Genomic DNA, 17,343 nt, shown 5'->3' with positions numbered 1-17,343 from the left:
AGTGTATGCTCCCCTTCCACCCTTTCCTCTATTCAAATGGCACCACAGCTGACATCACTTGTGAAAAGGCCGAATGCCTCAATTCTCTGTTTGCTTCCAAATATTGTGTCCCCTAACTCCTCACTCTCTGTACCCACCCTACGTAATCATACCAAAATGGTCATGGACTTTGTATCTTTTGCACCTGAGAATGTGGAGAAGTTTATTGCAAACCTCGACTCTGATTCTGCAACTGGACCAGACGGAATCAACTCACGTGTCCGAACAAGACCGATAGTCTAACAACGGCATAGCTGGGCTTGTTTGATACTTTAGTTGAAGGCAGTATGACCTGTGTGGGGTTACCAGTTAGCAGTTAGCAAATAATGTCAATTTTTCAGTCAATCAATTATTTTTGACTTCAGGCATGGACAGCCGGTTCGTGAATGACATGGGTAAAAAAAAACGGCGAATGGCAAATGATGAACCAATTAGTTTCCACATTCCTGTGCCACCTTCAATCAAACGTCAGACATTCACAGCACGTTCTCTATATTTTCATTCCAAAGAGCATCATTCATCATTCCAATCACAAATTAATACTACGGTATTAATATATCAAAATATAATGTTAAATCACGATTGTATTGAGACATCAAACCAGCGAACCGTCATTATCTGTTCACTTTTGCACGGCGCACAAGATCTGCCAAACATCTGGTGAAACGCCCAAAATACAGCAAAATACAGAATCTCTACTTCCCTCCACTCATTTGTTCCTCTTTTCTCCCACCTGTGGAATCAGCTTCCATGTTCTCTTAAGTCTCATTCTTCCCTCCAGGTTTTCAATACAGCTGTCTACGACCACCTCTGACAATTCCCCATACAGAACCATGATCTTTTCTACCCCCATTAACTCTCCCCAAGCCCACCTCTTTCCAAATCTCCTGTTTACCTTCCTGAGAGTTTGCTTCTGTATCCATCGTGTCCACCCCTTCTTTCCTCCCCTAATCCTCATTATGGCTCACGTCTCTTATCTTCGAATGCTCTCTCTTTTGTCCCACAACCTTGCTGCTGCATGTTTCCCCCTGTCCTTGTGCTGCTCGTTTCGTTCTGTTGCATCCTGATCCGTTCTAGCTCGGTAAAAATAAATAAATAAAAACACCTGACCTTGTTGGTCCAGGCCAATGTAAAATTATATTAACTGCACCTCATTTGGTTTCCATGATATATTGTTTTAATGTATCCGGGTTATGCAATTTAAACTGTTAAGAAGATAGTAAGTGTTGAGGCAAATTAAAAAATACGAAGAAGCAGGCCAAAGGACATGGCAGGAATGCGTGTATATATATATATATTATATATATTCCCTTTTTAAGGCCATTTTCCCTGCTAGAGCAGGGGTTAGCCTTGCGGGCCCCATGATAATCATGGTTCCCTTTTTGAGGCAATGTTTTTATGGCCGGACATAAAATGTGCGTCCCACCTGTGGTTTTCTGCACTTTTTTCCATACTCTTTAACATATTCAACTGAAACTTGGTACATGGCTTTATTATCATAACGTTTTTTGTTGTTTATGTTTTTTCTCCGCACCGGACGCAACATTATACACCACCCAAATAAAGGGACGTGTTTACAGATATTGAAATGAAACTTGGTAGGGGACATGTATGGCCAAGCAATTCTCACTCAAGTTTCCATCTTGTTCTACATATATTCTACATAACAGATTAATTACCAAATATTGATATTGAGTTATTGTCCCAAGCATGGACCAGGAAAATGTACACATTTCAGTGAAAACTTGTGATAAGTTCAAGCTATAACTCATTTGGGAATGGAGTACTGCCCTCCCCTTGCTTGTTCACTTGTCAACTTCTCCGTCGTTCAACATACAATATAGTCCGGCAGCTAAGCTAAATATAGCATAACAATTGTGCATTTTGTGAGGAAAGCACCAAATTTGGCACACTAGTAGACTATCATATTATGAAAAGATCTGGATATTGGGCCATCTCAGATTCAGAGATTTGATTTTTGCAAGATTTGCAGATTTTGCAGATTTGCAAGCTGAGATTGCAACGCCAAGGACGGCCGACTCCTTCCTGCGAGCTGCCCACGTCACCCGCACAAGAAGAGCTCATCAAATCACTGCAGCGGCACTGCACATCCTGCAACACCGTGCGTATGAACGCCACTGTATGACATATGCTGATGATGCAGAAGACCTGCCTGAGTTCGAAGACTGGTGCCACCAGAGAGGAGAAGACATTCCCAACTTTCAGTACTGGGCAACTGTGCTGGAACTAGAGATGTTGGTACTGGTCTACGTGCGTTCTCTGCGGCATGCTTCATTCACGATGTACCTTGATGCCCTGACGGAACTGGTCCCATGGTTCCATGCCTTAGACCACACACACTATGCCAGGTGGGTTCCTGTTCACCTGAGGGACATGGTTGCACTCCCAATGAAGCACCCAGATGTAGCCAGAGAATTCAGGGCTGGCAACTTCACTGTACAGAAGACGAAGAAGGTGTTCTCTTCGATCCCAATCGAATCGAAATCTTGCAAAAATCAAATCTCTGAATCTGAGATGGCCCAATATCCAGATCTTTTCATAATATGATAGTCTACTAGTGTGCCAAATTTGGTGCTTTCCTCACAAAATGCACAATTGTTATGCCAAGTTGCCCCACTAATATACTATGGACCTCTTGCAATGTGAAGTCTTCAAACGTTGAGACAGTCCACACACTTTATATGGATACAGACACGAAACCGTGTGTGTGTGTGTGTGTGTGTGTGTGTGTGTGTGTGTGTGTGTGTGTGTGTGTGTGTGTGTGTGTGTGTGTGTGTGTGTGTGTACGCACGCACGCATGCACATGCGTGCATCCCTCCAGCACGAGTGCATTGCCGAGCTTCCTTGTCTGCAAGCTATAACTCCTGAGTTATTAATGTTCAAAAGTGACAATTGTTTTTTTTTCACACCAGTGACATGCCCCATGTCATGTGATGATGAAAAATACTAAATAGATCATACCAATACTGGCTTCGTTCAATAAACACTGTAATAACTACATGTTCGACTTTTTAAAGTTTGTGTATGAATGATTTAACCTAAACACCTGGCCGAGTCGTGATTTTTCATAATCACATGGCATTGGGCATGTCATACAAATGCATGAGTTGAGTCGCGTACAAATTGCATGATCCAGGTCATCAGCACATGAATAGGTGCATTATGTCATCCGGTCCTGCACCATACCACAATACCACGTCCATATCTCGATCCGGTCTGCTTTCTCTTCTAACAACATAATTACGTGTATGTTGATGTTACATGTGTCTACATACTACAGTATCATCCTAATCGAAGGGCAGGCTTAGGCTATGGTAAACACTAAGCTACCTATAAGTTACTCGTGGAAAGGAAACGCCACTGTATTTCTTCCTCCAATTGGTGCATCCAGAATGTGAGCGAGAGTTGCTTTGCAATACATGTCCCCGACTGATGTTATATTTTATATTCCAAAAAGGGCATAACTGTGTGAAAAATTGACGAAACGCCCTGAAACTCGAACTTGTTACCTCTGCCACCAAAGGTGGATGGAGGTTATGTTTTCACCCCTGTCTGTCTATTTGTCTGTCTGTTTGTTTGCGAACAAAATATCTCAAAAAGTTGTAGACCGATTCGGATGAAATTTGGCAGAGATGTAGCGTATGTCACAATGAGGAAATGATTAGATTTTGGTGAAGATCCGGATTCGGATCCGGCTACTGGAATTTTTAAGTGATTCTTCACCATTGGGAGACGGGGCTAAAAACGATACATAGCAGGATATCTCAAAAAGTTGTGGACGGATTTGGACGAAACTTGTTGGACAGGTTGTGCGTGTGACAAGGACGAATCGATTCGATTTTGGTGAAGATCTGAATATGGATTTGGATATGAGAATTATTTAATTTTTTAAGTGATTTTTCACCATTGAGTGATACGGCCAACCAGGCGGAGGTTTGCTCTCTACTGAGTGCCGGTCCAGTTATGTAATGTAATGGAAAACCAAATAGTGCATTGGAGTCATTAGAAGGAACCAGAAGAAGTAAAGAGCAAAGATGGAGGCATCAGGAGGAACCTGGATAGGATTCGGGTTCAGCTGCTGCTACTCAACCCTCAAACCCATCCAGGCGCAGCCAAGTGAACCTTCCAGAACATTTTCTGCAATAATTCACTTCTCCCAAGACAAATAGATAAAGAAAGAGAGAAATAAAGAAGAATCAAGAATTAGAATGAATAGAGAGAAATATAAAAAAGTAGAAAGAAATGTGAAAGAAACAAAGATGTTTGGAAGAACCCAGATAGATCGATTTCAGCAGTTCTTCCTCAGGCAAAACCACAGCAACAGTTACAAGCTACCAGGAGTCCATCAGCGGGGAAGCAGAATCCACACAGCATCAGGATTGATACTATCATAATAAAGCTCTTCTATCATAATAAAGTGCTTCTATCATAATAAAGCTCTTCTATCATAATAAAGCTCTTATATCATAATATAGCTCTACTATCTTAATAAAGCTCTTCTATCATAATAAAGCTCTTCTATCATAATAAAGCTCTTCTATAATAATAAAGCTCTTCTATCATAATAAAGCTCTTCTATCATAATAAAGCTCTTATATCATAATAAAGCTCTTCTATCATAATAAAGCTCTTCTATCATAATAAAGCTCTTATATCATAATAAAGCTCTTCTATCATAATAAAGCTCTTATATCATAATAAAGCTCTTCTATCATAATAAAGCTCTTATATCATAATAAAGCTCTTCTATCATAATAAAGCTCTTCTATCATAATAAAGCTCTTATATCATAATAAAGCTCTTATATCATAATAAAGCTCTTATATCATAATAAAGCTCTTATATCATAATAAAGCTCTTATATTGAAGGAGCTGCGCTCCAACGCGAGTCGAAAGAAGTGACGCGACCAAAGACGGAATTCGTCCGAGTTGCTTTATTGAAACAAAACAGCTCAGGTATTCTGACAAAAGCCCGTTTATCGGGCAGCAATATATATACACATTTATGTCGGGAAGTTTGCCCGGCAAAAGCTATACCGGGCATGCCCGGGTGTCAAGGGCGAACCTTGGAAAGGCGAGTCTGGACCTGCCCGGGCGTGTTTGGCTGCGGCCTGGCAAGTCGAGGCTAGGTGTGCCTGGGCGCTCTGGACGAGCACTGGAAAGGCGAGAGCGGGCATGCCCGGACGCTCTGGGCGAGCCCTGGAAAGGCGATAGCGGGCATGCCCGGACGCTCTGGGCGAGCCCTGGAAAGGCGATAGCGGGCATGCCCGGACGCTCTGGGCGAGCCCTGGAAAGGCGAGAGCGGGCATGCCCGGGAGAGACGAGACCGGGCGTGCCCGGGAGGTTCGGGCGTGCCCGGGAACAGTGAGTCCGGGCATGCCCGGGAGAGGCGCGTCTGGCCGTGTTCTGGCCGGTGCAAGGCGATTGTGTGCATCCAGCGGTAACCGCTACACACGCCCCTCCAGAATCGACCTGCACCGGCAGGGTCAATTTAAGGGGGGTCCGGATGACCCGGCCGAAGCGACCCCTGGAGGGTCGTGGGGAGGGGTCCGACGTGGTGGTGGGTGGTCGAGCGGGGGGAACTGTGGACGGGGGGCGGCCTCGCCGCGGAGGAAGGGCCAACGGTGGTGGTCGGTCGACGTCCATGTGCGCCGGTTTGAGGCGGTCCACAGAGATCCGGTCCGACCGGCCGCCAACGTCGACAACGAAGGACTTGTCGCCCCGTCGCAGGACCCGGAAGGGCCCGTCGTACGGCGGCCGGAGTGGCCCCCGGTGCGCGTCATGACGCACAAAGACGTACTCCGCTGTGCGAAGCGCCGGGGGGACGTAGGACTGGGGGCCACCGTGGCTGGACGTTGGCACGGGGGCAAATCGGCGGGCGGCCTCCTGGAGGTCCGAGCGCTGGTGTGCGGCGGACCAGGGACTGGTAGCGTCGGGCACGAACTCGCCCGGGACGCGGAGCGGCTGGCCATAGACGAGCTCGGCGGCGGACGCCCAGAGGTCCTCCTCGGGGGCCGTGCGGAGGCCCAAAAGGACCCACGGCAGCCGGTCGGTCCAACCGTCGTCCTGAAGGCCGGCCATGAGTGCGGCCTTCATGGAGCGGTGAAACTGCTCGCACAACCCGTTGGCTTGGGGGTGGTAGGCCGTGGTGCGGTGCAGCGTGACCCCCAACGAGCGGGCGACCACGCCCCAAAGTTCGGACGTGAACTGTGGGCCGCGGTCGGACGAGATGTCCGCCGGTGCGCCAAAGCGCGCGACCCAGGTGGCGATGAACGCCTGCGCCACGTCGGCGGTGGTGGTGGAGGTGAGGGGCACGGCCTCCGGCCACCTGGTGGTCCTGTCCACCATGGTGAGCAGGTGGGTGAACCCCCGCGATGGGGGCAGGGGACCCACCAGGTCCACGTGGACGTGGTCGAAACGCCGTGCAGGCACGGTGAAAGGTGCCAGCGGGGCCTGGGTGTGGCGGTGGACCTTGGCCCGCTGGCAGGCCGTGCAGGCGTTGGCCCAGTCGCGGACGTTCCGTCGAAGGCCGTGCCAGACGAAACGCGCCGACACCAGCTTCTGAGAAGCTTTCCGGCCCGGGTGAGAAAGGCCGTGGATGGAGGCGAAGATGCGGCGCTGCCAGGAAACGGGCACGATGGGGCGAGGCTGGCCCTGGGAGACGTCGCAGAGCAGGACGGTGCCCGCGAAGGGGATGTCGGCCAGGCGGAGGCCCGTGTCCGCCGCCCGGAGGGCCTGCACCGAGGTGTCGGTGGTCTGGTCGGCCACCATGAGCGCGAAGTCCACGCCGAGGTGGACCGCGTTCGCGCTGGCCCGAGAAAGACAGTCGGCCACAGCGTTGTCTTTGCCGGCGACGTGCCGGATGTCCGTGGTGAATTCCGACACGGCGGAGAGGTGGCGCTGCTGGCGGGCCGACCACGGCTCCGTGACTTTGGCCATTGCGTAGACCAACGGCTTGTGGTCGACGAAAGCCGTGAACGGGCGGCCCTCCAGGAGGTGTCGGAAATGGCGAACGGCCAGGAATAGACCGAGCAGCTCGCGGTCGAACGTGCTGTATTTTAACTCGTTCGGCCGGAGCTGCCGGCTGAAAAAAGCAAGTGGCTGCCAAACCCCGTCCACCCATTGTTCATGGACGGCGCCCACCGCGTAGTTGGAGGCGTCCGTAGTGAGGGCGATGGGCGCGTTGAGCACCGGGTGAGCCAGCAGCGTTGCGTCGGCGAGGGCCCGTTTTGCGCTCGCGAAGGCCGCGTCCATGGCCGCGGACCAAACGATGTCATGCTTGGCCGGCTTGCCCCGGAGGGCCTCGTAAAGGGGCCGCATGAGCTGAGCAGCGCGGGGCACGAATCGGTGATAAAAATTCACCATGCCGAGGAACTCTTGTAGGGCCTTGATGGAACGGGGACGCGGGAACGTAGTGATGCCCTCGGCCTTGGTCGGCACGGCCCCGGTCTTGGTGATGCGGTGGCCCAAAAAGTCAACGGTCGTCGTGCCGAAGTGGCATTTGGCCGGGTTGACAATTAAGCCGTGCTCGCTGAGGCGACCGAACAGTGTTCGGAGGTGGAGGAGGTGCTCAGCGCGGGACGTGCTGGCGACGAGGATGTCGTCCAGATAGACGAAAAGAAATGGCAGGTCGCGCAGCACGCCGTCCATTAAGCGCTGGAACGCCTGGGCCGCGTTCTTGAGGCCAAACGGCATCCTCAAAAATTCGAACAGGCCGAACGGCGTGATGACGGCCGTCTTCGGGACGTCGGCCGCCCGGACAGGTACCTGGTGGTATCCCCGTATCAGGTCAATTTTGGAAAATATGACCCGTCCCGCCAAACGGGCGGAAAAGTCCTGGATGTGCGGGATCGGGTACCTGTCGGGGGTGGTAGCGTCGTTGAGGCGGCGGTAGTCGCCACACGGGCGCCATCCGCCCCCCGGCTTTGGCACGATGTGCAGTGGTGAGGCCCACGCGCTATTGGAGCGCCGCACGATGCCGAGGTGCTCCAACGCGTCGAACTCGGCCTTTGCCACGGCGAGCTTGGCCGGGTCGAGGCGGCGGGCCCTGGCGTAGACCGGCGGGCCCGTAGTGGGTATGTGGTGCTCGATCCCATGCCGCACTGCGCCGGCCGAAAACGTCGGCCGTGTGAGGGCCGGGAATTCCGCGAGCAGGCGAGCGAACTCGTTCGCCGTCGGGAGGGCGCACGCCAGTTCGGTCGGTGCGGAGCTGCTCATCGTGCATGCCAGGGAGCTGAAGGTCTCGGCGTTGACAAGGCGACGACGTTTGACGTCGACCAGCAGCCCGTGCGCGCAGAGGAAGTCGGCGCCCAGCAAAGCCATGGGGACGCAGGCGGTCACAAAGGTCCACTGAAAGCGCTGGCTGCCGAAGCAGAGGGTGACGTTGCGCGGGCCGAAAGTGCATATGGCCGAGCCATTAGCAGCGACCAAAGAGGGGCCGCAAACGGCGTCCCGCCTGTCCTGCTCGGAGGCGGGTATGACGCTCAGTTGGGCGCCGGTGTCACAAAGGAAACGCCGCCCGGACGCTTTGTCCCGAATAAAAAGCAAGTTGCCCGAGTGGCCGGCGCTCATGGCTGGGAATGAACGCCGGCCCGGCCGTTTCCCGACTTGCCGAAAGTGCACGGGGGTCGGCACGTCCGAGCCTTGTGTCCGAACCTGGCGTGGTAATAACACCACGCCTGGTCAGGTGGAGGCCCCGGCCGTCGTGTCGGAAGCGGTCGGTGCGGCGTGGCGGCCGCCAGTTTCACCGGCAGTTCGGCCTCCAACCGCGCAGGGCGCTCGGGCGTCGTGGGCGTCGCCTCGGACGGCGGCAGGCTCCAGGTAGCCGCGCCGATGTGTTGGCCCGCCGAGGAGATCTTATCGGCTTCCCTGGCGAGGGCGCGGGGATCGGTGATCGACGTGCCAGCCAGGGCGAGGCGTACCGGGTGAGGCAGCTGGCGAAGGAACAGCTCGCGGAACAGAAAATCCGGGAGTGCTCACCGAGCAACGAGAGCATATAGTCCATGCGCTCGGACGGGCGCGTATCGCCGAGCTCGGGCAGGTCGAGCAGGCGCCGTGCGCGTGCTGCCGGTGAGAGGGCGAAAGCGTCGAGGAGGAGCGTCTTCAGCGCGTCATACTTGTCGGCAGCCGGCGGGTGCTCGAGGAGGCTCAGGGCGCGGGCCGCGGTGGCGGAACCGAGCACTGCCACGACGTGGTGGAAGCGGGTGTCGTCCGCGGTGATGCCTCGCAGGGCGAACTGGGAGTCCGCCTGGGCGAACCAAACAGCCACGTGAGCCTCCCAGAAGGTAGGCAGTTTAAGAGTCACTGCCGTGTCCATGTCGGTAGGTCACCAGTGAAGGAGCTGCGCTCCAACGCGAGTCGAAAGAAGTGACGCGACCAAAGACGGAATTCGTCCGAGTTGCTTTATTGAAACAAAACAGCTCAGGTATTCTGACAAAAGCCCGTTTATCGGGCAGCAATATATATACACATTTATGTCGGGAAGTTTGCCCGGCAAAAGCTATACCGGGCGAGCCTTGGAAAGGCGAGTCTGGACCTGCCCGGGCGTGTTTGGCTGCGGCCTGGCAAGTCGAGGCTGGGCGTGCCCGGGCGCTCTGGACGAGCACTGGAAAGGCGAGAGCGGGCATGCTCGGACGCTCTGGGCGAGCCCTGGAAAGGCGATAGCGGGCATGCCCGGACGCTCTGGGCGAGCCCTGGAAAGGCGATAGCGGGCATGCCCGGACGCTCTGGGCGAGCCCTGGAAAGGCGATAGCGGGCATGCCCGGACGCTCTGGGCGAGCCCTGGAAAGGCGAGAGCGGGCATGCCCGGGAAAGACGAGACCGGGCGTGCCCGGGAGGTTCGGGCGTGCCCGGGAACAGTGAGTCCGGGCATGCCCGGGAGAGGCGCGTCTGGCCGTGTTCTGGCCGGTGCAAGGCGATTGTGTGCATCCAGCGGTAACCGCTACAATATCATAATAAAGCTCTTATATCATAATAAAGCTCTTCTATCATAATAAAGCTCTTCTATCATAATAAAGCTGTACTATCTTAATAAAGCTCTACTATCATAATAAAGCTCTTATATCATAATAAAGCGCTACTATCATAATAAAGCGCGACTATCATAATAAAGCTCTACTATCATAATAAAGCGCTACTATCATAATAAAGCTCTTCAATCTTTATAAAGCTGTACTATCATAATAAAGCTCTACTATCTTAATAAAGCGCGACTATCATAATAAAGCGCTACTATCATAATAAAGCTCTTCAATCTTAATAAAGCTCGACTATCATAATAAAGCTCTACTATCTTAATAAAGCGCGACTATCATAATAAAGCGCTACTATCATAATAAAGCTCTACTATCTTAATAAAGCTCTACTATCTTAATAAAGCTCTACTATCATAATAAAGCACTACTATCATAATAAAGCTCTACTATCTTAATAAAGCTCTACTATCATAATAAAGCTCTACTATCATAATAAAGCGCGACTATCATAATAAAGCGCTACTATCATAATAAAGCTCTACTATCTTAATAAAGCGCTACTATCATAATAAAGCGCGACTATCATAATAAAGCTCTACTATCATAATAAAGCTCTACTATCATAATAAAGCGCGACTATCATAATAAAGCTCTACTATCATAATAAAGCGCTACTATCATCATAGAACTCTTCAATCTTAATAAAGCTCTACTATCATAATAAAGCTCTACTATCTTAATAAAGCAATGTACCAAGTTTCAGTTGAATATGTTAAAGGGTATGGAAAAAAAAAAGTCTGAAAGTTAGACCACAGGTGGGATGGATGGACATACAGACAGAGAGCAAACCTATATTCCCCTCCGGTGAAACCGGTAGGGGACTAAGATGCACCACTCTCAAGGATCTTGAGTTTGGTTTAATCCAAGGCACATCATCGGAATCACGTAATTAGATATTCTACCAAATTCTATGCCTGGGCGGAAACTGCACTTGGCCAACATGTGCTCCATAGCTTGCCATTGCCCTTTTGCCCGGCACTAAAATGGCTGCCAAGCCTTCTAATTCGGACATAAATTCGGCAGAGTACACCCTCTAGTGTTCGAGTATGCAACTCCATGGGTACAAGTCACATCAAGGGAGGGAATTTTTTTCCAGAGATCTTTCTGTTTCTCACAAAAATATTACAGTATTGCCATACAACAACCACTATATCTCGTTCAGATGATGTTTGAAGATTAATTAATTGAGAAACCAAAGTTTAAGAGTCGAATTATTTACAGAAAATGTTACTGTGCCGCTATCCCCATTAATTGAGGAACACGGCAAATATGAGGGCTTGGGGCAGAGCCTTCCTCTGAGTGGGAGGGTGGGGTATATTTCCATTCTGCACTAAAGTTTATTTAACACAGGCAAAAATTGTGAGGTGGCAAAAACAAAAGGCAGACAAACCAGAACAAAGAAATTGTACCATTGGAAAATATGGGGATAGACATTCCTCACTATACCGCCATGGTGTCTGAGCTAGATATAAACCAAATCTTTTGTTACCTCCACCATCATAGGTGGACGGAGGTTATGTTTTCACCGTTGTTTGTTTATTTGTCTGTCTCTGTCTGTTTGTCATGAGCAGGATATCTCCAAAAGTTATGGATGGATTCGACAAAATTTGGTGGACAGGTTGGGTGTGTCACAAGGATGAATTGATTCGATTTTGGTGAAGATCCGGTTCTGCTTACGATAAAAAAAATTAATACCCAAAGTGATTCTTCACAATTGAAAGATAGGGCCAAAAACGATATATATATATATGTATATATATATACAACAACAACAACAACAGGCCTTTTAAAGCCATTTTCCCTGCTAGAGCGGGGGTTAGTAGATATATATCATGATATTTAAAAAAACTTGTGGACGGGTTATGACAAAACTAGGTGGATGAGTTGGGTAGGTGACAGGCAAGAACAAGCCGATTAGATTTTGGTCAAGATCCGGATCCAGGTCCGGGCTATCAGTGGGATGCAAAACATAAACTGTTCATCCTGACGGAGGTATGCGCTCTAGTAAGTGCCGTTCTAGTTCAAAATGTTTTGTTATCAGTAGCATTATGCATCTAAATCATGCTCATTCAAATCCTATTTTGTTTATCATGTTTTGTGGTAAGTAGGATGATGATTATGATTATGCATGTGATAAGTATGGGGTGGGGGATGGTGGATGCAAATTCTCCATGTAAATGTATTTTCCGTTGCAATGTATGGATGTGATTTATGAACAATGAAAGAGAGGAAGAAGATTGACAGTTTTGAAATGTGGAGTTGGAGACGAATGTTAAAAATTTCCAGGACTGTAAGAAGAACAAACAAATCGGTGTTTGAAGACATTAGACCACCATGTAGACCGACATTAGACGCCCTGATGCCAAAACAGAAACTGTGATAAGTTGGACACACCATGCATGCAGAAAACGAAATCATTCATGCTGGGTATGTTTAAGGGAATAAGAAGAAGAAGAAGGGGACGAGGACGAGGCAGACCTTGTATGCACTGGATGGATGGGTAAAGGCGTCAACCAAGCTGTCTCCACCAGAGCTTCGGAAGGCAGTGCAGGAAAGGGATGGTTGGAGAAATCTTTGCATGAATGTTACCAGAACCCAGACTCGACCTGAAGGAACTGGATAACCAGAAATCTGAACTATACAGTAGAGCGACACTTGGTGGTGGTGGGAGAGGTTATTACACATCAGTTGTGGAGATGACTTGCAATTGTTCACTATACACGTGGCATAGTGCAAGCCCTTTACTGACCCCTGCCGGAGTATTACGCTCCCATAGGAAGTGAGGTATTTCTAGTAATTATAAATGGTGCAGAAAATGACGAAAAATGATGTGAAATGAGAAAGTGATTTAAAAAGATTATAAGTTGTTTGGAATGTAAAATGGGCTAGCACCAACATATATCCTCTATGCGAGTTGCTTTAAGGACTAGTCAAAATAATGAGTCAAAAATATCAATGTATGATGTCCTAATCAGTATATAAATTTAGTTTTACAAATGCCTTAATTTGTATTACCCTTAATTTTACCTTTGTTTTCCTTTCGTTTCCTTACCCAAAACCTACCTCACATCATTGCCAACAGAAGAGCCAGAGCTGGTACAATGTAAGTATGCCACCTCCTGCCTGCATCTAGTTAACCCACAGTTTCCATGGGGAACATGGGAGGCACAGTTGGGACTGGGTTGGGTTTCCACTGACTACATGTGACACCTTTCTTCCTTTCTCCTTTTCATGACTCTGCGACGCAGCACGAGAGGCAGCTCATTCTCAGAGTAAGCCTGCTGGTCTTTTATATTCCACTCGGCACCTTCCTCTGAGATTAGAGATGCATTCCTAGCTTTGCTACTGTAGTGGATTGGTACATTGAACTAATGTGCTGCCTTGTAAGGAGCTGTCGTAAACACACTTTATTTCACATCATGGTATGATCTTTCTCAAACACTCTACAACTGTGCCACGTGCTGCCTTTGTTTGCCGTGATGGGCACAGCCATGTGGCGAGTTAAGAAACCAATGCACTGTATAATGTACCATTGTACTTCTTTAAAAAAAAATCCTCTGTCTTTACAAGAGTTATACTTGTGGAAAAGCAACTGAAAATTAACAGTGAGGTAGCAGAGCAAAAATTGGGCACAACTGTCCAAGGAATAAACAAACAGGAGAGACTAGACGCTTGGCGACTAAACGTGTATTTGTATATACTTGTGTGTATGTATGTATGTATATATATATATATATATATATATATATATATATACATATATGTATATATATATATATATATATATATATATATATATATATATATATATGTATATATATATATATATATATATATATATATATTGCGGTTCTCTACGCCGCCCTTAATCCCCTTATGCAGGGGGGATTAATCCCCTTGTCTTTGCTGGGCCTGGTGGAACCGAGACTTGAGACGTCCCTCTCGGACACACGCGGAGTAGGGTTTCGGGACCACTCCTCGCTCGTACCTAATTCCCCGCGCTGCCCTGGGAGCGAGGAAACAAGCCTCGCACGAACCACATGTGATGTGAGTACGCCGAGCGGATTGCGTACACTTGGTCCGCGCAGTTACCTAGATATTGGAACCCGATTGGAGCGATCTTATTCGTGCCACGCTTAGTCAAATGAGGAAACCACAGGAACGATCGAATCAGGAAGAAAGGAAGAACAAATGGTTTAATTATTTCTCACACGTATATACAAGGTTCAAGGGCGAAGAGACACAGAGCAACCTTAAACAGTCTTAACTTATCCCTTGGACAACGGGCCCGTCTCACACTCGCACAGGGAATTGCAGATGGGCAGGTGTTCCCCAACACGTTGAGAGATGGCCCCCGTCCGGCTCTCCACGGCCCTGGCACGTCCCGCAAAGATGGTGGCAGGCGAAGGCAGGGACTCGTAGCGCATCTCTCGAACAAAGCAGATGTTGGGGCATAATGGCAAAGGGCGGACTTAGCGCGGCTAGCGGTTACTCAGCCGTTCTCACTCACGCGTCTCAAAATGCGCGTTATTCGGTTCAAGCGCGTCTGGCTGCGCCTGCGTATCTGTACCGCTCTCGTGCAAGTGCGTGAAGTTCATCAAGTTCATCAACTGCGGCGAGTTCTCCTTTGCTCTCGGCTTTCCCGCGCTAGTCCTATATCTTTCTCTCTCGCAGCAAGTCCTGCGTTCCTCTGCGAGTCCTTCGTTTGCCGCAAGTCCTCTTTTGCTGTAAGTCCTCTGCTTCAGTCCTCTGCTGTAAGTCCTCTCGAGGGCTTTTGCGCAGCGGTTTTATAGCTACGCCCCCCGAACCTTCTGGAACTCACTCGAACCTTCTCACCACGCCCTCTGACGCCAAGCCGCCGTCACCACCTCCAAGCTCTGATTGGCGGCTCGTGCTTACCGCCAGCGCTTCCGCCGCTCCACCCTCGACTCCGCCCCGACCTTCCTAGGCCTGCCTCGTGTTAACTCGCCCAATGATCAACCAACGTTTAGCAAAATGGATCGAGCCTACGGATGTAGAATGATCGGTAGAAGTAGGGCCTATTCTCCTGGCTCCTACTCAACGCAGAACTAACAAAGGAAAAGGACTAAGCTTACAAATACTAAGACATAACTATACTATCGTGAGGCTACATGTTGCTTGTGTGACTAACTATGGGGGGCAAACTTTAACCTTTATTAAACTCACTTGACAGACTCAAAACCGCAACTATATATATATAGTGATTAGGTGCGAAGTTGTGTGGGTGAGGACATTGAAGTGGCAAGAGATTTGGGCGATGGAGCTAATATTGTTGAGTTTCCTGTTGCGGGCAACGTATGATGTGCTTCCATCACCAGTAAACTTGAGATTGTGGGGGTTGTTGCAGGAGGAGAGATGTTCTTTGTGTGGAGGTTGGGAACGGTGCAGCATGCACTGAGTGCATGCTCAGTAGCATTGGCAGCAGAAAGATACAAGTGGCGGCATGATCAGGTGCTGGCGGTGGTAGTGCAGATGGTGCAACAAGAGGTGTGAGATCGAGAGAGAGAATTGTGGAGAAGGAGACCGATGGGGGAGAGGTGTTGTTTGTCAAAGAGGGCCAAGTGGTAAGAGGTGGAAAGAGGAGGAGGTGTAAAGCAAGAGGGATATCAGATGCTTGTGATTGGCAGGTGGTGGCAGACCTAAAGCCACAATTGGTATTCCCAGAGGAGATCTGCATGACAAGGTTGCGGCCTGACATTGTCATCTGGTCAGGTGCAACAAGACAGGTCATCTTAGGGGAACTTGTCTGTACCTTGGGAAGAGAACATGGAGGAGGTGCACGAGAGGAAGAGAGGAAAGTACAGTGAGCTGAAGGCAGAGTGTCGGGGGAAGGGTTGGCGAGTTTCTTGTCAGCCAATTGGGGTGGGGTGTCGAGGGTATATTGGCAATTCTTTTTTCTGCATTTATTGCTCGGCTTGGAGTGTGTGTGACAGAAAGAAGGAGGATGTGTGACAAAGTTGCCCAGGTTGCCTTAAAAGGCTGACTTTGGATATGGAGGAAGTTCATGGAGGCACGTCGAACGGTGTAGGTTGAGCTTGTGGGGGGTGGTTCATTTCAGTCTAAAGGGGTAGTGACTGAGCACAGAAGAGAAATGGAGGTGTGTGTGTGTGTGTGTGTGTGTGTGTGTGTGTGTGTGTGTGTGTGTGTGTGTGTGTGTGTGTGTGTGTGTGTGTGTGTGTGTGTGTGTGTGTGTGTGTCCCTTCATTTCTGTAAGATTGCACTGCAGCCAATACCGGGAAGATAATTTAATTTTCACATTTAAAGACCTGTCCACCCGGAGAAGGAACTGGTGTATAAAATTGAGAATTTAATTATCTTCCCTGTATTGGCTGCAGTACAATCCTATGGAGATGCAGGGAGCTGTACCTCTGCTGAGCTCATGCTTAATAGGTAGAGCTCATGCTTAATAGGTAAAGAACTGTTTAGCCAGAAGAGCCTTAATATATATATATATATATATATATATATATATATATATATATATATATATATATATATATATATATATATATATATATATATATATATATATATATACACAGACTTGGCATTTAATATGGAATATTTTTTTTGTGGGGGTGAACTTACTTTTCAAGATGTCTTAGAACCAAAAGTTCATTGCAATTATGTTGAAATTATTCTAGATTTTGTTAATGTGATCTTTAAAAGAAACAAAAACCACATTTGACATTTCGAAACAAATAAATTGATCCTTGAAAGTGATGTAAACTGATATCGAACTCAATTCATGGACAGTACTGTGTTAAACTTCTGTACGTTTTCCAGAAGTATCTCTTTATTTTGCACATTAGCCAAAATTTTTTTTAACAAAAACAAAAGTAAAATTACGACTGGGATTACAGACAGTAAAATTACAGTTCAGTACTTCGTGTAACCCCCACGAGCATTCAGGAGAGCACGTACACGTTGAGGCATGCTGTTCACGAGATTTGCCAAGGTTTGGACAGGAATCGCTTGCCATGCAGTGACAATAGCCTACTGCAATTCACGCACAGAGGTCGGCTGCTGGTCCAAGTGGTCGATTTGACGCGTTAATTCTGCCCACAAGTTCTCTATCGGATTCATATCCGGGGACATGGCAGGCCACTCCATATTCTCTACACCATGGTCAGCAAGAAAGTGTTGGATCATGCGAGCACGATGAGGCCGTGCATTGTCATCTTGGAAGACAAAGTTTCCTCAAAAGGCTGCACGAACAAATGGAAGC

General features: G+C 48.7%; 1 protein-coding gene across 9 annotated transcripts in view; it reads left to right on the top strand.

Moving 5' to 3' along the window:
• LOC137431541 (protein Aster-B) overlaps positions 1–17,343 on the top strand; it is a 213,068-nt gene that overhangs the window by 105,035 nt on the left and 90,690 nt on the right. For 5 of the 9 annotated variants that reach the window (XM_068122962.2, XM_068122963.2, XM_078782165.1 and 2 more), the window contains 2 exons: positions 13,177–13,197; positions 13,343–13,366. In XM_068122962.2, coding sequence (XP_067979063.1) covers positions 13,177–13,197; positions 13,343–13,366 — 45 coding nt within the window. The remainder of the gene's footprint in view (positions 1–13,176; positions 13,198–13,342; positions 13,367–17,343) is intronic. The other 4 variants (XM_078782163.1, XM_078782166.1, XM_068122961.2 and 1 more) reach the window with 1 other exon arrangement.

Source organism: Myxine glutinosa, chromosome 7 (genome assembly GCF_964187855.1).
Source record: "Myxine glutinosa chromosome 7, kmMyxGlut1.1, whole genome shotgun sequence".
NCBI lineage: Eukaryota > Metazoa > Chordata > Myxini > Myxiniformes > Myxinidae > Myxine > Myxine glutinosa.
The sequence above is the reverse complement of the archived record's forward strand: the minus strand, read 5'-3'. Positions and strand labels throughout refer to the sequence as shown.